Raw genomic sequence first — 23,077 nt, 5'->3', positions numbered from 1 at the left:
AACTATGTTTATAGAGCTTGTGATGTAACCTCAAGTGCTTGAAATACTCTGTTACTGGAAAGGCAATTAGAGTTAGGAGTAAAGAGACAATAAAATCAGAAGAAAGAAAAAAAGTCTTATTTATTATTTGGAAGCATTTCCTGGAGATGGGAATGAGAGAACTATGTACACTGACATCAGTAGATCTACTGAGAAGATAGTGGATATTTGACCTGAAAGCTAAGTGTTTGAAACATGTTGATGGACAATAACCAGAATAACTGGAATTCTGAAATATATGGAATTTTTTTCTTTTGCTCTAAAGGATGGTTTAAATTTTAAAGGGAATAAAGTGATAAGCAAGAAAATAGCAAAATGTGATGAAATGGAACCCAAAACATTTATATTTTAATTTTCATGGTGCACAGTGTTTATGGATCTTTTCCCCTAAGCCATCTGCTTGCTTTAAAGCCATTTTTAGGCTCCTTCTTGTTCTCTCCAAAATGTATTACTGAGGGCTCCTTTGAGTTGGGAAGGGGTGGGGTTTGTGAGGAGTGGGCACAAAATCTTCCCTTCCACACCCATATTCAATCTTTTGTGTATTCTCCCCCCCTTCCTGAAATAATTTTTGAGCACAAACATTGAGTCAGTTGTGTTTTATTTTTTTCTGAGTGGTGGCAAGGCACTTCATTTTTCTAGAATGAATCAATTTTTGAAGTTTTAGGATTTAAAAAAAGAAAGTTTGTTTTCATGAAGTCAGTTTGCTCTCTATCATTTTGTGTTCTTTGAGGAAGCATGTTGTGGTATGTGTTTTTAGTCTGTCTGAAAGTATTTCTTCAGTTGGTTTGTTCCTGGCTTTTTCAGTCTCATGATGTATAGAACCGGAACTAGTTAATTAATTATGACTAATATATTTTAAGCAAAATGAACAATGGTGCATATATATATTTTGTGTGTGTATATATATATATTGTTTTTACTGTTTAAAATAGAGAACTCTTCTTGATGTACTCAGTTCCAAATGAATTATGACTTTTTAAACATTTCTAAGAGATTCATAAAAACCTGGCAACCTAAATGTTCCTCTTTTTTTTTTTTTTTTTAAGAGGGGGGTTACCAAGAAAATGATAAAATATTTTTTAGCAGTTAACTCTAACTGATTTTGAAGTATTAATATATTTTATTTTAACCTTGTATCTATTTGCTAAATATAATTTATTCCTTTTTAAGAACTCAAGAGACTGAACTTTAAGTTGAAAAACTGAAAACATTAAGTTGAATTTTTAAAATGGGTGGCGTTAAATTTCTCTTGAGATCACCTTCCCAAATACCCTCTTAGTCAGTGTTGGAATTTTGGTCAAGAGTTTCAGCTTATTGTTGAGAATTTGTATATATTCACTGTCAAGTATTAGGACAAAGGAGGAAAACCAAAAGCATTTTAAAGACAGTTGTGGAAAGGATTTGTATGTTTTTTTTTTTGTTTGTTTGTTTGTTTTTAAGACACTTGAGTAGTTAAGGTAGAGGGGTATCATGTTAGTGAGGCTTGGGTATTTGGGGAGAAAATTCCTTAAAAGGGAATTAAATTTTTGTTTCATTTGCCACTGTGTGTGCCTTTTTCTAGAGGAATGTGGCCTAAAGATAGCATACCTCCTGTCCACTGGTGTCATCAAAATAAAAGTTGTTGCTGTTAAGAAGAGAAGTGAAGAGATGTGCTGCATTTCTCTAGGTGAAATGTGTTCAAGTTAAAGACCTTGATTTCCTTAGGCAGATTAATGGTTGTTTTCTCTGACTTAAAATGAGGTGGGCTAATACCACTTTCCCTTAAATTTCTAAATATCAAAAAGCACACAAAAATTGGTCTCCTAGCCCTATAAGTGTGAGAACTCTCAGAAGAGAAGGTATTCAAACTTAATTCTGATTTTATGGTTTAATTTTCTGAAGTTAGTTGCTTTAAAAGTCTCTGCAAAGGGATGTCTCGTAAGTGGCAAAAATATTTTTAAGTGATTTGCGGAGACTCTGAAGAAATAATTGGATCACTAAATGTTTTCAAAACAGACAAAAATTTTGCCTTCAGAAATGGGTTTGCCTTTAAGGAAAATTGTTCTTATGGGCTGAAAATTAATTATGGGGGTTGTTAAGAAACAAGGGAATGTCTTTAAAAAACAACTATAAAGGAGGACAAGTACTAGGGTGGGAGTACTTGCAGGCACTTTTGCCTTAGTGGTTATGGTTGAAAGATACGTCTGACCAGATAATCAACTAGTAAGTTTAATGTAGAAACGGTTTGTGACACTTTTAGTAAAAGGTTTTCTTACTAATATCAAGTTTTTGAGTTTTAAATAAGTTGATTCTTAATTTTTCTGCGCTGTTTGGAGGAAGGGTGGAAATCAATTCACTTTGCCCATTTTAATTTTCACCTAGAAAATAAATGTTTACAAATTCATAAATTAAGTTTTTTTCACTGCTAGAGAAATCTTTAACTTGTTATTTAGTGCCCAGTATTTCAAGGTGACTTCCCTAAAGACAGTGGTATATGACTGTCCTTTGGAAGAGTTGTAGGTTTCCAGAACACTTTATTTTCTAACCCAAAGTAGAAAGATGAAATTTTACTCCAGTGGTTTCCCAGATGGAGAACTTTTGAGTAAAGGGGGGGAAGAATTGTAATTCCCATCACTAATTTATTCAAAGTATAGTTAGCTGTTTCAAATGTAAAGTGTTTTAATGGCATAGATTTTGCTGGAACAAGAGCAAAACATTCTTTCTTGTAATTATGTTTTAGAGACAAAATACATGACATTCCCATTGGAAGAATCTTGATTCAAAGGTCCAGAGCTTCTAATCTTTTAAAATTACCTTAATATATGTCATTTGAATCATATTTTGTGTTTGGGTACTTTTAAGGCTTATTTTTTGAGCTTATTTATTCTATAATGTGTAACAGCCAGTTGACAAAGATACCATTGAGATTGGCTAGTGAGTATAAAATTTTAAAACATTAAAATTTTAGTTAAGTGAAAAGAGGGAGACCTAAGTGCTATTTGTAGAAGTCTAAGGGTTTTTGTGTTGAAGAGATATGTATTGGTTGTACCTGTGTTGATTTTCGTGTGTGTGTGGGGGGTGGTAGTGTTGATGATGTTGTTATTAGAATAAATGTATGAAGCAAAGGCGTTTGAAGAACAGACATTTTAGCAGCTGTTAGAATTTAAATTCAGTCTTGTTCGCTCCCCATCCTCTTAAAAGATTCTTAAAATGTGGCTAATGCCTTCCAGAAAGTGCAGCTTAGATTTTGGGATGGGAGTGTTTGGGAGAGAAAAGAGGAGGAGGAAAAAAGCAGGGGAGACTGGAAAAATCAGACGAGTTAGTCCTGGGTTGGAAATTCCAGACGGGGAGAAAAAAAGAGAGAGAGAGAGGGAGAGGGAGAGGGAGAGAGAGAGAGAGAGAGAGGGAGAGAGAGAGTGGGAGAGAGAGAGGGAGAGGGGGAGAGAGAGAGAGAGAGAGAGAGAGAGAGAGAGAGAGAGAGAGAGAGAGAGAGAGAGAGAGGGAGAGGGAGAGGGAGAGGGAGAGGGAGAGGGAGGGAGATGGGGGTTGGGGTGGATTGCCCGCTTCCCTTTTAAAGAGGAGCGTCTAGAGGCGCACAGCGACCCACGGGAGAGGGGGTCGCAGACACCAGGTTTGGAAGACGGGTGGTAGATTCAGCCCAGGGCAAGGCGATTTTTGCTTTCGGAGTTGCCTGCCTTCCCTTCGCTTTTTCAAAAAACAGAGAAAGTCGCGGCGGCGCTGGAGGCGCTTCCTGGAGAGCCCGCGCCGGCCCCGCTGCCCTTCCCCGCCTGCCGCAGACCAAGCCCAGCCCCGGCCTCGCAATCTCTGCCCGCTCCGCGCAGGGGCCCTCGCCTGCCTTTGAACCAGCCCCTGCCCGGGAACATCCGCAGGCCTGGGTCTCCGACGAGGGCTTCCTTTCCCAGGGTCCCGAGACCCCTGGCTGCGGCGCGCCGGCCCACAGCCTCGCCTTCGTCCTGGGAGCCCCCAGATCCCAAACCTCGCCGCGGCTTCCCCAGCCTTCCCCACTGGGAGAGGTCCCAGGCCCCGCGGTGCAGACCTTCCAGCGCCCGCGCTGTCTCAAGCCCTTTACATTCTAAGGCAAAAGCTAAAGAAAGGCTGGAGGGTGATTGTGGAGTGAAGAGTCAGGGGAGGGAGGAAAAGAGCAGGTCAGGGGAAAGTAAGAGGATGGAGAGGTGGAGAGAAAATGGAAGTCCATGTTAACTGTTGCCCTCTCCCAGGAGCTGAGGCCCCTTGGCCATGGGGCATAGAACCTTGGAGAGTTAACAGCGTCGCATAATCTGTAATCTTCAGTAGATGGACTGTGTGTCCCCATGTTCCAAAGGCTGACTGAAACAATAACAAAGGGAGTAATAGTAACCAGAGGTTCTATGATGGGTTTTATTTATGTTGTAAAAGATTGACAACAGGTCTTCCATTTGGCCACTGGTGAGGCTTTGAAGATCTTTCTCAGGGTCTCAGCCAGTGTTTGACTCCATGTTAATGTCAAATTTGCATAATACCATTTCCACCTGGGCCCAGTCCACACCTTTTTAAATGTCTGTCAAAACAAATAAGAAAAGGTCTCTCCTCAAAAAACGTGGAATCAAAATGTATGCTTTTTCGGTTATTGATAAAAGTTTGATTTAGCTAGAAAATGATCAACCAGGAGAGTGCCTGTGACAACACAAACCGTTTCAAGGGCGTATCGCCAGCAGGGAGATGTCCAGTCCCCAGTTTGTTAACTGCATTCTAGTAGAAGAACTTGAGTTTGTTCAAAGGGGGCTCTGTACTTTTTAGTGGGTCCAAGGGGTCATCCTAGTATTGAACAAGCAGAGCCCGCTTTGTAAGACCTGCTTCTCCTTCGCAGCCAGTAGGTTTGCAATAAATAGTCATGGAATGAAGGAACAACAGGCTGGAACAAGCTTTCACCCTAAACGCAGACTGCTGAAATAAAACGTGTGTTGATTATGGGTAAATCACAGGAGAAAAGTAGGTCTGGACCTCATCATTTTAATATAGTTGGAGAAAACCTGATTGCGAAACACTGAAATGTAACTGTATACAGAACAAACACCACCAGAAATGCAGTCCTAGTGCAGAAGTCCAGGCTTCCAGGATTTGATGTTCTGGTCGTGTGGCAGAGAGCAGAGAGCATGGCGAGCCCACCAGTAAACTGCTTTTGTATGAAATACAGAGCAAGCAGCTGGATGAGTAAAAGAATTTTTGACTGGATTGTCCAGATATTTTCAACACCCCTAGGACAAGTCTGATTATTAGACAAGTAGCATTTTGGTGGCTAAAGGCATATAAGTGACCCATCAGGATGGGTGGGAATTTTGGCCATAGTTTAGGGGGAAGGTTGTGGAGACGGGAGAAGTGGAGGATCTCTCTTCATTTTCTCTTTCCCTCTCCAATGTATCTGTTTTGTGGATTCCAGTCAATCCTTTCACCGTTTCCTTAGGAAAAGTGGGTTAAGGAAGGCTTCAATTTTTATTCATTTTGCGTTAGTTTCAGTTAAAAAATTAGTCCTTCATCCAGATGTTTTGGCCACCTGAAATGGAAAATGTTAAGTCTAAGTGAGGTGTGATTGGATAGTTTAGTTGATTGGATATAGTAAGAATCTTTAAGAGGAGAAATCGGAGAATTTAGAAATTTTTTAAAAAATTGTTTTGTGTAAAGGTTGTTTGTGGAGTCTGAGTTCTTTGGCAACAGGAGCAGGGAGGACAGGAATAATTTTCAGAATTCTTGAGGCTCAAGGAGGGAGGAAGCTCTATTATTAGGTCAGAGTCTCATGACCTACCCTAGGTTCCTCACTCAATCCTACAGGAGTGTGGAGGAAAGGTCTCTCCAGGAGAGCTCAGTGCTCAAAAACAAGAGTTTTGGAGTCAGGCAATGACTGGGAAACTGGAAAAGTTACTTAACCTCCTTGAGCCGTCATTGCCTTAACTGTAAGCTGGTGCTATTACACATTAGCTATTATTTGTTTCCCATGTGGACCTGTGCCTCCTGTCTTTGGACTGTGTGTAACAGCTTGGCCATATATCTAAGGCAACAGGTATGGTGTTCAGGTACACTTCTGTGAATATGGCGTGTATTTTATGTGGAACGATGATGGATAGGCATATTGAAGGGGATTTGTGTGCAGGATGCTTTTGATCACCTGTGTGCTGAAAGGAAAGGCCAGAAGGAGAGAAGGAGATGAAGCTCATCAGGGCAACCCTCAAGAGCCCCTAGATGTGGACCCTACCACTGTCTCTTAACCATCCTCTTAGGAGAATGGAGCATGCATTGCAATGTTGATGCCCTCAACCTGGGCCAGGTTCCTCGCTGAAATTTCACACTTTTGGTGCTCCTGTCAAAAGTGCATGTAGGGTAGGACTTTGATGAGAGGAGAACTATCCTAATTCTGCAGATGAGGTGGTGTAAGAATTCAGGATGAAGGGGACTGTGTAAGTCCTTTTGGGGGTCTGAGGAAGAAGAAATGGGCAGCTTTCCCTATCTGGTAGGAGATGGGCATGTTTGTCTTGAAGTTCCCTTCTTGCTTAAGCTAACAAAGTAGGCATTCAGGAGTTGGGGACCCTTGGATGCGGAGGAAGTGACGGCATACATGGCTCCCCTTCCCGTGCCTCTTAGATAGCAAAGCCACAGTGGTCTCAGTTTCTCTACCTGGTCTGGAAACAGTCCCCAAAGGGGTGCTCAGGACCCACTTTGATGTCCACTTGCTTTTTTCAGCCCTCCCTGCCCCAAAGGTACAAACTCACAAACCCACAGACTTATAGCCCCTTTCCACATCTCAGTCCAGGGAATGAAGGTTGAATCTTCTCCTAGTCGGGTGGGGAGAAGGGCTTCCAATCCGGATGTGGTTTTAGGCCATTTAACAGGCTTGTGACTTTATTCAGTTACTATAAAGGGTTTTACAATTAGTTTATGCGGAATGATGTGTGTTGCCTCTTTTCTGGAGTGGCATTTGGGATTGCTTCGGGCTTGTCACCTTTGCATCAGGTACTCTGAGGAGGAGAAAATGGGGGGAGAGAGGAACTGGAGTGGGGCTGTTGGGTGGAGTAAGCTTGGTGAGGCTATCTATTCAGAGTTAGACGTATTTATGCCACTTCCTCCTCCAGGTCTCTAAGTTGCTTGGGAGCAGAAGTCCAACTGTAATAGAGAGCAGTTGCTTTGGCAGGATTTGGAGACAGAACCCTAAATTAAAGGGCAAAGATGATCCTTCACAGACGTGGCTGTTGGTGGCTGCAGCCAGTGTGTTCTGAGCGAGGATGAGATGTAAATAGGATGTTGGCTGCGGAGACGGCAGGGTTAAGAAGAACAATCTCTTCACTTTTCTAGAGTGTCCACTCCAGCAACCTTTTATTTAATGTAGAAGGGAAAATCTAGCTGACTGAAGTTATTTTATATAGAGAGGTTTCCTCCCAACGTTTATTACCGTTTGATTCAAAGCCGCTTCTGCTGACTTTTTAGAATAGGGTGGAGTGATATCTGTCCAGAATAAGCTGTGGGAGGCAAGAGGTGGAATAAAATGATCTTCACGAACCTCATAACCTCACAGATCTCTCGGATCATCTTTCTTTCACTTTCCCACCCTTGCCCCTGACCATCTTGAGTAGTTTCCTTTAAACTTTTTTTCTTTTTTTTTTTTTGCGGGGGTGGGGGGCATGCCTTACAGCATGGGGGAGCTTAGTTCCCCGACCAGGGATCGAACCCCTGCCCCTTGCATTGGAAGTGCAGAGTTCTAACCACTGGACCGCCAGGGAATTCCCTACACTTCTAACTAGAAGAGGAATGATGCCTGTCTAGGCCCAAGTTCGTTCCTTTGTTCTCCTCTTCAGAACATCACATGGTCAGCCACTTTAGCCTGGGTGTGTGGGGTTCTTGCCAGTCAGTCATTAGCCATTTTTTGGAGATGGAGTGGGGTGTTAATTTTAAAAATATATATTTACAACTAAATCATGTAAGAAAATATTTAACATGGTATAGACATTTGATAGCTTGCATATTGCTCCAAAGCTTGGTACTTCTAATCATGCATTCATTCACACATATATGCATGCACCCACTTATTTTTATCTATTCAGAGTCTACTATTTATTTTTAATAAATGTATTTATTTATTTATTTTTGGCTGTGTTGGGTCTTCGTTGCTGTGGGCGGGCTTTCTCTAGTTGCAGCGAGCGGGGACTACTCTTTGTTGTGGTGCCCGGGCTTCTCATTGCGGTGGCCTCTCTTTTTGCGGAGCACGGGCTCTAGGCGCAAGGGCTTCAGTACTTGTGGCACGTGGGCTCAGTAGTTGTGGCGCACGGGCTTAGTTGCTCCGCAGCATGTGGGATCTTCCCTGACCAGGGCTAGAACCTGTGTCCCCTGTATTGGCAGGCGGATTCTTAACCACTGTGCCACCAGAGAAGCCCCAGAGTCTGCTACTGACATGCCCTCTGCCAGGTTATAGAAATATAATGAAGAACAAACAAAAGACCTTGGTCTTTAGAGTGGAGATGGCAAAGAAATACAATTTATCAGATCATTTTTCTCCAGGAGCTTTTAGGTTTCCACCTCTATCCTTTTTTATTTTTTTATTCTTTATTTTGCTAAGCTGAATGTCACAGCCAAAAAAAACCCCACCTAAATCTAAAATTAAATTTTTATATTAAAAATTAAAATTAATATGAAATAATTAAAATAATTTTACATAGTAAAATATACATAACATAAAATTTACCATTTTTAAGTGTACAGGTCGGGTGTATTAAGAACATTCACAGTGGTGTGCACCATCCTCTCTGTTCGTCTCTAGAACTCTTTTCATCTTGCAAGATTGAAACTGTACCCAGTAAACAGTAACACCCCATTCCCACCTCCCTCTGGCCATATTTAAAGATCACCAATTTTGTTTCTTACATGGTGGCCACCTCCTCATTCTGTATAAAATGGGGGTCTTTGCCTGACCCCTCTCCTGAATTAAACATTTGATTATTTATTGGGTTTTTATTTAGCATTATTGGGTCTTTTTCAGGGCAGGGAAGGGAGACATAGGAAGGAGGAGCTGCACAAAAGAGGTGCAAGATAAAATTCCTGCCCTCCAGTGTTTTCACTTTAGATCCAGGAAAAGCTGTGGGACAGCAGAGGCTAAGAGACTACAATGAGAGGCACACAACCTCAGGAACTAACAGGAGGTAGGCTTTGAGTGAGCTTAAGCTGTGTTTTTGGAGGACAGGCAGAAAAAATAGGAGTGGATTCAGGAGAGCACTGTGGACAGGCAGGGAGGTGTTTGTGGGAAGACAACTCTTCTGGAAGAGAGGGATGGCATCCTAGTGGGGAGAGGCCCCCAGGTAAGTATGGCAGATGTCCATAATTTCCCTTATTGAGCATCTTCTTTTCTCTAGAGCTCTGTGTGACGTGCTGTGGGTCAAAAGACGAGTTCCTTCTGCCATAATAGGGAGCACAGGGCTTCCCTGGTGGAGCAGTGGTTAAGAATCCGCCTGCCAATGCAGGGGACATGGGTTCGAGCCCTGGTCCGGGAAGATCCCACATGCCGTGGAGCAGCTAGGCCTGTGGGCCACAACTACTGAGCCTGCGCTCTAGAGCCCGCGAGTCACAACTGCTGAGCCCACGTGCGGCAACTACTGAAGCCCTCTCACCTAGAGTTCGTGCTCTGCAACAGGAGAAGCCACCGCAATGAGGAGCTCATGCACCGCAACTAGAGAAAGCCCACGTGCAGCAACAAAGACCCAACGCAGCCAAAAATAAATAAATAAATATTTTTAAAATGCTTTAAAAAAAATAATAGGGAGCGTTTATTGAGTATCTATCTACGCAGAGCTAGGCACTGTTCCTTCATTGAATCCTAAGAACCCTGCAGGCATTAGTCTTCATTCCACAGAAGAAGAAGCTGGAACTCTGAGTGGTTATGGTAACTTAGCCAAGGTCATACCTTGAATACTGGTGTTGGGTTTCAAACCCAGGCCTTTCTACCTTCAAGGCCGAGCTCTCTTAGAAGGTGGGAATAGCTGATCCTCTAACATTCAGAGAAGTTGAATGTTTTGCGGGGGGGGGGGGGGGGGGAGCATAAGGCTAGCAAATAAAAACATGCCCAACATTAACTTCTCCCTGCTCTGAGCCTCCTTCCTCCGTAGGTGTTTCATACTTGCCTTGCATTATTTTTCCTCTCACCATTGGGATTTTCAGGCAATCTTGAATGGTTGAAGAAAACTAAGAACATTCTCCCCTTCTCTGGGCAGCTATCATGGGAAATGGGAATTCTGCTTTTAGTGAAAAACCACGGAAAGGGGGCTGAATGAAGTGGAGAAGGACTTGAGTGGTTTAGGATTCAGGCGTCAACCTCAGCTTGCCCTTCTGCCAAATGTGTGCACACTGTGGGATCTGGGGTCAGTATCTTCCTGGGCCTCGTGTCCTCATATGAAGCCTCCCCATCTCCATGAACCCCGCAAAAAAAAGCTGGTAGCTATTTTGAGTTCTAAGAGCTTCCATCCTTTGGCATTCCTCTAGGTGCCAGGGCTGGCGCTTTGGGCTAATTTTTTTTTTTTTTCCCTTCCCCTTTCCTTTTGTTTGGGTTCAAACCTGGGGAAAATGAGAGGTTGGGGGGAAGGGCGCAGGGATCGAGTGGCTTCCCCTCCCATCCCCCCTCCTCCTAGCAGGAAGGGACAAAGAGTTGACCTTTGTTACAAGCCTGCAGAATCATAATTCATAGCTCGTACATGTTTTTGAGGAGCGAGAACCCAGTTACCTTTCTCTGATGAGCAGCAGCCGGCTTCATGGTGTGGTGACAGTGGCTGGCTAGTGTCACCTTGGGACTAGGCACTTAACCTCTCTGAGCTGCTTTTTGAATTGCAGAATGGAAATAAAAATATTCTCAGTCTTCTGTGGTTTAGAGGCTCAAATCAACCTGTGTTCTAGGCTCATAGGAGAGTGTGGATTGTAAACCCTAAAGTACTGTGTAAACGTGAGTTATTAATAAGACTCTCAGTAATTGATGACACCCCAAGAGGGCAGACAAAAGAAGGTCATTCGCATCCCCAGACAAGTGCCCTACTCTGCATGGAGGTGTGACTCTTCGATTATAAATTTTCTGTAGCGGCTCCCAGAACGCCCTGGGAGGGGAGGGTCTTTTTTTCGAGGCCCGGAAGGCGTCTTGGTTCCGCGCCCCCAGCCCACCCCACTCCCAGGCCTCAGTTCCTGCCTTCTCAGTGGGAGGCCTCCCGCCCGGGTCCTGCCTCCTCCCCACAGCCCAGTCGAGGTCTCCAAGGAATGCCGCCTCCCGGGCCATTTTCTCCCCTTCTGCTTCTGCGGCCCCACTTCCAGCCCCCTCCCAGCCCCCTGCCCCCAGCCGGTTCCCACTTAAATGCTTGCAGGCCTGTTCGCAGGCGGGAAGCCCCCTCCCCCACAGGACCACCTCAGTCAGCCCTGACCACGGGGAGGTCGGGTCTGGATTTACTAAAGGACCCCGGAGGGGGAGCCTGCCCCTCGCTGGCTGCCTGGCTCACTGATGGGGTCGGGTTTCGGCCGGTGGCTCTGGAGAGAGAGAGACAAAGGGCAAAGTCCTGGTCCCCACCCCCACCCGGCAGCCCCCGGCGCGTGTCCCCTCCCCCTCCGGGCCCTGCGCGCGTAGCCCAGGGCCCCCTGGGCCGGGTGGGACGGGCAGGGGAGAGTCGGGACGCCGAGGGGGTTCTGGCGGCAAAACGTTCTAGACCGCCGGGCCCCGCAGCAGAGGGGGCCCCCGGGGACATCCTCTGTCCCCCTCCTTGTGCTCTGCCGACCCGGCCCACCCAGCGGCCGGGGTGCGGGGCCGAGCGCTCAGCTTCCCCTGGGCGAGGTGAGAGGGGCTGGGGGAAGGGGCCGGCCCACGTGGGGCACAGGCCCGGCGACGCCAGCCCGGCCGCTCAGCTGCTCGGCCCTTCTCAATTGCCCGTTCATGAGGACTCCCCTCCTCCCCCCCAGCTGCTGCCAGCCCTCCCCCACGCTCAGCTGCTGCCGCCCTTCCCCGGCACCTCTTTCTCAATTGCCCTGCCCACGCCTGCTTTCCGCCGGCCTCCTGAAAGGCCGTGTTCGCCGTCCCTTGGGCTGTTCGAGACCTTGCCCCTGCTCCCCCCAGGATGGATGAGAACCGTCTCGAATGGTGCTGTCGTGACGCCCTGGCAGAGTCTGGGGCTGGGGAGAAGGACCTCTACAGAGAGGGCATTTTGCTCCCGCACAAGCCAGGGCAGAACTCAGGGTAGGTGTCCATGTCAGAAGAGAGTTATTCTGATGAAGACCTACACGCTGGAAAGAAACAAACAGCAGCTTCCTGAAGTTTTCGGCCACCAACAGGTCTGTGTTGGCAGCCTTGGAGAGGAGACAAGGATTCCGTGAGGTTGTTAAACCTCCTGTTGGAGGGTCACACCAGAGCGCCTTTCCACTAGTAGGATGAATTCGTATTTTTCAGCGTATGCTGGCATGCATTCTCATCCTTTAGCAGGAACGCTAACAATTCCAAGAGGTACCCAAACTCCACTAGGGTCTTTCTCAGTGCAAATTGTGAGTTGCAGAAAACTGATTTCTCTTGAGTCTGGTCTAGTATCCTTTTCTTTGCTTCTCTGCCTCCAAATCCTAGCCTGGAGCTGTGCTTCCAAGCTTGCCGGTCCCTCCTGAGGAGAGAGCCTCTCCACCTTGCTCCATTTCCGAGGCATGCCCCGCAGGGCTTTCCTCCGGGTGTCAGCTCCACCCTCAGCCAGGTCTCTGGGCCCCAGAGTGCCAGACCTTTTGTCTCTTAAGCTTTCTGGAGAGATGCTGACATCTCCACTGGGGGGTGAGCTAAACCAACGTCTCTAGTGAGGCTGGGGCAGGAAGTGGTCTTTCTAGGCCCCCTCCACCTTCCCCTCTGTCAGAGCGAATTAACACCCGCGCTGCTGCCCCCCCCCCCGAAGAAGATCCTGGAAATGCTTCCCACTGCCAGCCAGAGAAGGCAGGTGAGCAGTGTCCCCAATGGTTAATTTCTTATCCACACCATCGCTGCCTGCACCAACAGGGTTGCACTGCTTACACCGGGCCACCTCTCCTGTTTGTCTCCATGCATTAGGTTGAATCTGATGGCTTCATCACACCTCGCACTTCACACTGTGTAGGGCTCAGGAGGCCAGCTCTGGCTCTAGGAGCCCCTCAGGTGAAAGCACGGTTCTAGGCAGAGAGAGCACGGTGGAGGGAGGGAGTGGCAGTTGGCCCAGGCCGACTTGGAATTTGACTGGAAAGAGCTCCACTGTCTCAGCTTCTGTTTTGGCTTCCCCTGGCACTGCCTAGATGGGCAAGAAAAAAAACCGTGAGCTCTCTCTAGCCAAACGGTGTATTTCCGAGATGAGTGAATTGAGCAAAGGATTTGTTCCTCTTCTGCTTGCTTTCCAACATCGGGTGGCGCCTCCCACCGGCCTCTCACCTTTGCAGCCCTGCCTATCCCAAACCAACGTGAAATTTTTCAAGACAGAATTTTTGGTGACTACACTTTTTCCCTGCTAACAAATCTCTCTGACAGTCATCCAGCCGTATTATAGTACAGTTAGCTCTTCTGCAAGTTAAATCCTGTGCCCAAATTGGAGCCGCATGCAGTAAAAGCCAGTTGGCATGCACTTAGCCATACAGGATATGGGCATTTTTCCTGCTGCTGACATCGGGGCTATACAACTTCTGCTGTGTTAACACTTCTTGTCAGAGAGAAAGAAGCGAAGTTTGGTGAGATGAGCATAAACCAGCCTGGGAGGAGGCTGGTTTATGCTCATCATAAACCAGGTAGGACTAGAGCTCAGCATAAACCAGCTGAGTTCTAGTCCTACCTCAAAGTTGCCAAGTCTCTTTCCTTTTGCTGAGCCTCAGTTTCTCCATCTATGAAACGAAGGTGACTATTTAAGACCCTCTCAGACCTCGGTGTATGAATCTTATTTCCTCAATGTAGGAATCTGATTTTCTTCAATTGGAACTTCCGATTGCCAGGTTAATGGGGTGTGTGTGTCCTTGGTCATGTAAGAGGCCTAGTGAATCCGCCTCTTCTTCCCTGACTCCAGGTAGGCCAAGAGCACATTAAACACAGTACAAGAGCCTGCCAGAGAGGGAATATCGTCCATCCCAGCGTTTCTCCCCGAGATTTGCTTTTCCTTCCTATCCTCAGAATTAGTTCAGGAGCACATGTGGGACAGTGTGTGTGTGTCTCATACCTTTAAAAGACCATGTTCATGGGACCACAGATACATTCCAGTGGTGTCCCTGCTTTCCAGCTCCTCCCCCCAATACTTTGACCCCTTGGTGGTGGCATCTGCCCTGCTTGGTCCTGTACCTTCCAGTAGGTCAGTGTTTTTCTTTCCAGCCCCTACCTTGCTGGTCAACCCACCCGACTGCCTGCCTGTCTGGCTGCCCTGCCTCTGGATCAGCCTGGCATGGAGCCCTGGGCATTGGGCCAGCTCCTCCTCCCCTCCCCAGCCTGGCCCGCTTTCTCAGCTACTGCCATGCTTGGAGCGTGCCAGGTCCGCCCCCTTCAGAAGCTTTCCTAGACAATTATTTTTTTCTCCACCTCTCCACTCTACAGGGATACGGAGGCAGAGTGGGGAGGAAGGACTAGGTCAGTGGTGATCTTATGGAAAGGGCAGAGGTTGGCACGTTAGGACATCTTTTATGTGTGATTTCCAGCTGGGGGAAAAAAACTGGGATGGGAGCCAGCTTTGGGGGGGCGGTGGTGCTTATTCTCCGGTGTCAGCCGCATGGGACTCTTGTTGAGGAGTCAACAAGATCACCCACTTCTTTTCTTTGGCCGCGCTGCGTAGCACCCGGAACTTCCCCGACCTGGGATCGAACCCACACCCCCTGCAGTGGAAGCATGGAATCTTAACCACTGGACCACCAGGGAAGTCCCAGGATCACCCACTTCTGAAAGGGTACTGTGGCCAGCCCACCTCCCCAACCCACTTAACCTTGTCTATTCTCTTCTCCCATCCCAAACCAAACTGAGGGGAATTCCCTGGCACAGTGGTTAGGACTCCTCGCTTGCACTGCAGGGGCATGGGTTCGATCCCTGGTCGGGGAACTAAGATCCTGCAAGCCCCGCAACATGGCCAAACAAAACAAAACAAAACAACAACAACAACAAAAAACCAAACTGGGGTCCCCTGCTGGACTGTAAACTCCTGAGAGCAGGAGCCTTACCTGGCTTCTTCATCCCTCCATGTTCTGTACTGCAGCGTAGTGCCTTGCACTGTCCAGTAGAAATGTGAGGCAAGCCACGTATGTAAGTGTAAATCTTCTAATAGCCACATTAAAAAAGAAAAAAAGTGAAATTAATGTAGAAGATTAATTCAAAATTACTTTTAAAGTTAATTCAAAGGGTTATTAGTTCAATATGGAATCAATATAAACGATTAATGAGATCGTTTAGTTTTGGGGGGGCTACTAAGTCTTAGGAACCCAGTGTGTATTTTATTTTACTGTTAGAGCCTGTCCCAATTCATATGCTAAATTTTCATTGGAAACAGTTGATCTGTATTTAGAGTTCATAAAATATACAGAAGAAAAAGTTACATCATACAAACATTTTAATTTTAAGAAAAAATTCAGTTGCTGCTTTGAAGTGCTCAGTAGCTACACGTGACTAGGCTAATGGCTACTGTAGTGTGGACAACACAGGCCCAGTGCATAGTAGGTGGCAAGAAAATCTGGAATGATTCCACATCAGCTGGACACCAGAAACCTTGGGGAAGTGGTAGTGACCTTCTTGACTGCTGATAAGAATTGAAAGAGCATGGTGTTACTGCAAGTTTGAAAAATCTTAGTTGCTCACTCTTAAAATTGCCAGGTAATAACCCCAACTCCATCCCCAGTCAAGCTTAGCTTTCTAATTGCCTTGGGCTAGTTTCTTCCCACATTTTCGAGGAGATGTCTGCAGGCTGGAGTGAATTTTGCATTTTTCTGGTGGAGAGTGTTCTTAGCTTTTATCATATTTCCTAATGGGAACCTAGTCTCCAGGGAAAAAAAGGGGGTTAAGAACCACTTGGGCAGACCATTAAGGCACAGAAAATCACTCTAATTAAGAAAGTGTATCACTATAGGTGGACAGGGTTGATCTCTGTCTGGGGACACAAGATCCAGTAAAATGGACTAACCCTAATCCTTTGGTCCCTGATGTGAGAGAAACTGAGGTCTAGGGAGTTGAAGGCCGAACTTGCCCTAGAGCAAGCAGACTGCTAGTCAGAGAATCATGGCCCGGGGGAGGGGTGGAGGTAAAGGGTCTAATCTGGAGATCCTGGTTTAATCCTAGTTTTCTGGAGAGATGAAAGTCCAGGTTTGACTCTGATAGTGGCCTCTGGGGGTTGAGGCCCCAAGCCTGAAAAGATTTCCAAAACCTACTATTGCCTCTGTCCTCACAACTGGTCTGCTCCACCCTGGTTTAAAGGAACGCCTCCCTCTCGGGCAGGGTGAGGCCACGAGCGTGATCAAGACAGCATGCTACCCTCTGGGAATGGGGGTGGAAAGAGGAAGGAGCTGGTTTGCAAAGGTTTAGGAAAAGGACACTCCCTGGGGCAGTTTTTAGCTGTCCTCCGGAAGACCTGAAGACTGTTCCCAGGGAGCATTCCGTCCAGGTGTGCATTCTGCCATATGGGGACCCCCCCCCTTCTGAAAAGTGTCCTATCTATGCATCTGTTCCACTCTCCGCTGGACCTGAGGCCCATTCTCCCTGCCCTCAGCCGGCTCCGCACCAGGGCCTGGATTCTTGCTAATAAAAATAAAAGAGGAAAACCTCATTGGCTTAGACCCATTAATTTTGAATCTGTGATGACTTTAAAATTGGGTGAGCTAGAATTATCTTTTTATTTATATTTATTTATTTATTTTTACTGGAGTATGGTTGCTTTACAATGTTGTGTTAGCCTCCACTGCACGACAAAATGAATCAGCCACACACACACAGATATCCCCTCCCTTTTGGACTTCCCTCCCACCTAGGCGACCACAGTGCATTAGGTAGAGTTCCCTGTGCTATAAAGTATGTTCCCATCAGTTGTCCATTTTATACATAGTATGAATAATGTATACGTGTCAATCCCAGTCTCCCAATTCCTCCCACCCCACCCCTTTCCCCCATGGTATCTATACATTTGTTCTCTACGTCTGTGTCTCTGTTTCTGCTTTGCAAATAAGATCATCTATACCATTTTTCTAGATTCCACATATATGCGTTGATATACGATATTTGCTTTTCTCTTTCTGACTTCACTCTGTGTGACACTCTAGGTCCATCCACGTCTCTACAAATGACCCAATTCCATTCCTCTTTATGGCTTAGTAATATTCCATTGTATATAAGTACCGCATCTTCTCAGAATTATCTTTTTATTTAAAGTTTTTTGTTATAAAAAAAAACTTTGAAATATGGAAAGGATAATTAAATAATTCCACCATGTACTCATCACCTAGCTTTAAAAATTACCAAATCATATCCAATCTGTATTAATTTTCCCCCTAGTTACTTTAAAGCAAGTCCTAGACATGACATTTTATCTGTAACTATTTCAGTATGTATTTCTAGAAATCAGTATGATTTTATTTTATTTTTTATTTTATTTTTTGGCCGTGCCGCACGGCTTGTGGGATCTTAGTTCCCTGACCAGGGATTGAACCTGCGCCCTCGTCAATGAGAGCGCAGAGTCCTAACCGCTGGACTGCCAGGGAATTACCTGATTTTAAAATATTAACAATATTATCAAATGTCTAGTCAGTGTTCAATAAGCACAGAATCACTTTTCCACTAACAATCGAAGTATGCGTCTTAAGGAGTTATAGGTGGGATGTTTCGACTTATTGGAGAGCAGCACCCACTCAGCAGGCCCGCTCTTCACTCTGTTGTGTGAACTCTGAGTATTTTAAACTCGTTCTCAAGCCAAAACCTGACTATATTTTGGCGAAGGCTTTTGTTTCCTTTCTGCCATCGTCAAGGCAGCGCAGGGGACTGTGCAAAGAGCCTGGAACCAGACAGTCTTTGGGTTCAAATGCTGGCTCTGGCTCTTAGAACCTGTGTGACTTGGCAGATACTCAAGCCCTCAATCTCAGGACCCCAGTTATCGTGGTCATGGGTAGTGGGAGGCTTATAGGAGGCGCTGAATCTGAGCCTGGCATCTGGTAAGCACTCCTCACATGTTAGCTTCTTCCTTAATGAACTGTTTTCCTTCCCATTCAGTCTAAGTCAATGACATTTCTCTGAAAAGGTGAAAAGGACGAGAGCTTCCTGCCCAGGGAGCAGTCCCAGCCATCCTTCCGGGTGCCTCTAGCTCCTGTGCTTCCTGAATCTCTTGTTTTTCCTACTTAACTCCTTACAATGCTGCTGCCCAGATTCTCTCTCCCTCCATTCTCTCTTGGAATCTCCCCTGGGCTTGAATGGTCACTTAGTCCCTGTGGCCCTTGTGTCCCCTGCTTGTCCCCAGCAACATTACAAAGGAGCATCCCTTGTGATTGCTCTGTATCTGGGGAGCTGCCCCAGGACCTGGTAACTGCCCTGCTGGTCAGGGCAGGCAGAGGGGGTAAGAAGCCTCCGGGTATCAGCCACTGGGGAAATCATTTGACTGGCGCAACCATTGCCTTCATTGCCAGGGGCTGGAGGCTTCATTCTTTCACTCAACAGGTTTATCAGCTCCAGGGTGGGTGGTGGCTCCTGAACTTCTGGGAGTTCCCTTGCTTTTCTAAACAACGGGTGCTAGAGTTTAGGGTCCTGCACATAGTGCAGTGCCCTATTGCCTGTAGGGCGAAGGCTCCGCTGGAGCCTAGTGGAAGCCCATCCCCAGGAGTGCTGGAGTGGGGCTCTTTGGTTGTCACGGGAGGTGGGAGTGCGGGGGCTTTCTCTAGGCTGTGGTATCTCCCGCTATTTCCCCACCAGTGCAGAAGCCTAACCATTTCACTATCACAGGTAGTGGCTCCTGGGGACTGGGATTGAGCACCACGGCCTGGCAGGCACACCCCCGCCCCCCCAGCCCGCCTGCTTTAAGCCCTCACAAAAGCCCTGTCAGCTTTCCACAGGAAAGTAAGGTACTGAGCAAAGAAGTAGGCAGTTAGGGTCTCTTAGCTTCCATGCTGATCCCCCAAGCCCTCGGCACACTGCCCCGGCCCAGTATGAGCTAGGCATCCAGAAATACCTGTAGGGTGAGTGAGTTACCCATGGGCTCCTGGAAGGGAGTACTGGGTCCAGTTCTCAGCATGGTCACATGTGCTTTGGGCCAGAAAGAAATTAGGTAGCACCATACTTAACACAAACCAGGCCAACGGCTTAAAAGACAAAGGTTCTTCTTGGTCTCTGTGTTTTTGTCAGGATTGGGGGCTTTGCTGGCCAGGTTTGGAGGCCTCAGGGGGCCTGGCATGGGTTCCCAGGATTGGGTGTGTGTGCCCTGGAGGGGTGGGTGAGTCCCTGCCTGTTGGGGGTGGGGGAGGGTTGCCAGGATGTCTTTTCTTCCATTGGTTGGGTGTCCCTGCCCTCCTCCCCCTCCTGGAACATTCCAGACATTCCAGACTGCCATTGCTTTCAGGATATGGATTAACATCCCAAACTGAGATTTGATTTCACCTCCCCATCCCCTCCCAATTCCTCCCTACCCTGAAAAGGAAGCCCTTAAAACTGGGAGTTTGAAGTAGGAAGAGGGTATTTTTGACCCTTGACCTGAGATTATAGTAATCTATAGGACCATCTTGAAAGAGGGCTCTTCAAACTGAACTTTTGCAGGGGACTGCTTTAAGCTCTTACTGGTTTGAACTCCAGGCAGGCACCGCCCATCTCCTTGCAGTCCTTCCAGAAGCCTCTGCTTGAGGGAGGTCCTCCCTCAGCTTAGGTAACCCCCGTCACTAGCGTTAAGGTAGATCAGTGTCCTCAGTCTTGGAACGGCATAATCATCTCTTCAGTTCACCAAGAGTTTGATTTTCCTCATGGGAGGGCCCCTGCGTTTTCTTTGCCCATTTCATCACGAAATGTGTTGTGTATGGGTAATCCTGTACGCCATGTCATGCAGATGCCATGAGGCTCCTCCCTCTTGGCCAGTGAATTGGATCCCAAGAAGCCGGCCCGGTGTGGGACCCGAGGACCTGGAACTGGACTTGTTTCTGACCCTTGTTCTTTTGTCCTCCTATAATCTAACTTCCTTAGATCAGGTTCATGAACCACCCAAAGTAGAGAACTGTGGACAAAGATTCTCCAACACTTATGCTACATTTCCACTTCCCTTAAGTTATTTCAACCCGGGAAAAGGTTTCATTGATAAAGACTTTCTGCCCTCAAAGTGGCAGAGCTAGAAGGGATCTTAAAGACCCTTCTGCTTCCATTTTATATCTCAAGATACTTGGTCACAGGGATGAAATGAGTGACCTGGCTGAGGACAGAGCCAAGATCAGAAACATTTACAGTTAGAGCTTAGCATCCCTTCCCTTGCTCTCGTGTGTTTTGAGTACCCCTTCCCCCTAGCTTGGCAAGAACTGCCTTGGGCCCTGTTGCATGTCAGCCAGGAATACGGGGGCCTGAAGCTTGAGTGGCTTAGTCAGAACAGCCAGTCAGGGGCAGTTTAAGGGCTAGAACTGGATTTTCTTCCTTCCTAGTTTCATTTTCCCTCGTGCCACTAGAATTTTGTTGGACCATGTCCCTGAACTAAGAGTTTGTGATCAAGGATATGCAAAGACATAAGTGACCATTGACCAATGCAGATCAAGTCAGTTGAAATGTTTTAAGCCCAGGGATTAGGGCATTGATTTGGGTGGTGAGCAGTTAATCACCGTGGGAGTCAACCTTGAACCTGGAAGCCTTCCTCAGGGAAAATTACGTTTCTAAGAGGTATTGGAAAGATGGAAAGGAGAAACCATAGTAAACTGGGAGGAGGGAAGGGGGTGGTCATAATGCTGGGTCGTGTGTGTGTTAATTACTCCACCTTAGCGTCCACACATGTGTCTGTTATTACATTTTAAGTACTTACTCCAAGCCCTTTGCTAAGCTCTTGATAATATTATCTGACATTACTTTATACCTCCCTGTGAATAGGTATTATCCGTGTTTTACAAAGGAGAAAATTGAGCCTCAAAGAAGTTAAATAACCTTTTAAAGATCAGTGCTGTTAAGTGGAGCACAGGTTTAAATCCGTATCTGTACCAAGAAAGAGCCGAGCTGCTGCCACTTACCCTGCTGTAATTTGTTTGCATATATATTTCCCCTAATAAATTGTGAGCACCTTGAGGCCAGGTACTTTGTCTGTTTGGCTTATCGTTGTGTCCCCAGCATGCAGAACAAAGTTCAGCTTGGAGTAGACACCGATTGAAAAGGTATCAGGTTAATGATTCGTGTAATAATTCACATAGCTAGCTCTGTATTCCTAGATCCTGAAACACAGTGGGTGGTAGTAGATGGTTGCTGAGTAAGAGAACTGGTGAGGAGAACCTAAGAGAGAGAAACAAAGCAGATGTGACTGGTATGGGGGGGGGGAACTGTGTTATCCCAGTGCTTAGGGCATCTGATTTTGGCTTTCCTATCTGTGGTAGCACTCTATTTTGCTTTCTGAAACGAAGCGAAATAAATCTCCATTCCCAAAGGTTATCGTTCTCAGACTCTTAAGTCTTTGATGTTGAGCAGAAGTTTAGGAAGATAGTACTGGAACAGGACTGAAAAATGCAAAAGGTCACAGGTGCCTAAAGTGTCCAGAGCTGTCACTGATGCTGTTCTCTCTAATTTCAGGAGTCGAAAAATACAGATCCGAAATATTCCACCCCAGCTTCGATGGGAAGTAAGTGATTGGGGGAAACTCTCAGTGGCACTGGGAAAGAAGTCTTGGTCAGCCTGAGTTGGCAGAGATGACTGGGAGGTGTCCTGGGGGTTTGGGGCTAGGCCAGAGAAGCTGGTGCTGAGGGGAGGCTGGTTGGATTGCATCCTTAACCTAAGACTTCCAGTATTAGTCCTTTGGGCAGTCCCTACCGTGAGAGGCATTAGGGAGGTGGGAAGGGTATCCTCTGAACCCCAAACTTAGTGATGACAGAGGATCAGCTAGGGACTCAGGTGGCACAGGTCTGCTTCCAAAAAGGCCCTTAAATGCCTTTTTGAGCTCAAGTACATTCTGTGAAGACACCCCGACGGATTGCCGTCAGCATTAGTACCTGAGAAAGGGCAGACTGAGCAGGTGGCGTGCTCAATCCCCACCAAAGGCTCTGCCTGTACCCCAGTGCTTTGGGGTGAGGAGTGTCTAGTGATGCTTTGTGAGTTCCTGGGATGCCCAGAGCAGCCGTATTCCCTTCTCCCTGCTCCCAGGTACTGGACAGCTTGCTGGCTCAGTATGGGACAGTGGAGAACTGCGAGCAAGGTAAGAGTGGGCAGAGGAGTGGGGCGGTGGGGTAGGGGTGGGTGTTGGAGTTGGGGGCGGGGGCGTGGGTGAGGAAGAGGGGCAGACGGCCAAAGGTGTGGAGGGAGGTACGCTGGGGTGGGGGCTGGGATACGGAGTTCCAGCTTCAGCTCTGCTGCTTCTCCGGGACAGGTTTCTCCTCTGTTTAATGAGAGACTCAACAGTCACTCATTCCAAGCACGGGGTCCCCAGGCTCCTGGGGTCAACCAAGGTAGCAATAGACGTCCCAAGGTTTTAGGAATAGATTAAGAATGGAAACTGTGCACGTGGCTTAAGCAAATCTGTAGCCCTTTTACTTTAAAAGCTTCACAATGCTTTGTTTTGTCTGGAATAATCAATGGGTTGTCATTTTTTTTTTTGGTAGAACCTCTGATTGTGAGCTACATGTCTTTGGTCAATTAAAAAAAATAACAGGATTTTTGTACATATTGATGGTGGGCAGGCAAAACCTTTCAAAAGTGCAGAAGAACTTATTTTTATTATTATTTAAGTTCTTTTTATTACTTCTCCTCTTTCAAGAAGGAGAAATAATAAAAAAGAATTCTAGATCATAAGAAGTTTGGTACGATTTTTGAATTTATTGCTTAAGGTTATAAATTATTTTTATTTATTTATTCTAGATCATAAGACGTTTGGTACGAATTTTGAATTTATTGCTTAAGGTTATAAATTATTTT

General features: G+C 46.4%; 1 protein-coding gene across 2 annotated transcripts in view; it reads left to right on the top strand.

The window, feature by feature from the left end:
• IGF2BP1 (insulin like growth factor 2 mRNA binding protein 1) overlaps nucleotides 1-23,077 on the top strand; it is a 39,046-nt gene that overhangs the window by 3,488 nt on the left and 12,481 nt on the right. For both annotated transcript variants that reach the window (XM_022557967.2, XM_022557965.2), the window contains exons 3-4: nucleotides 21,743-21,791; nucleotides 22,310-22,361. In XM_022557967.2, coding sequence (XP_022413675.1) covers nucleotides 21,743-21,791; nucleotides 22,310-22,361 — 101 coding nt within the window. The remainder of the gene's footprint in view (nucleotides 1-21,742; nucleotides 21,792-22,309; nucleotides 22,362-23,077) is intronic.

This window comes from Delphinapterus leucas, chromosome 19 (assembly GCF_059928025.1).
Source record: "Delphinapterus leucas isolate spDelLeu-1000000601 "Yukka" chromosome 19, BTC_Dleu_Yukka2, whole genome shotgun sequence".
Lineage (NCBI taxonomy): Eukaryota > Metazoa > Chordata > Mammalia > Artiodactyla > Monodontidae > Delphinapterus > Delphinapterus leucas.
This window is presented reverse-complemented; position numbering and strand designations above follow the sequence as displayed.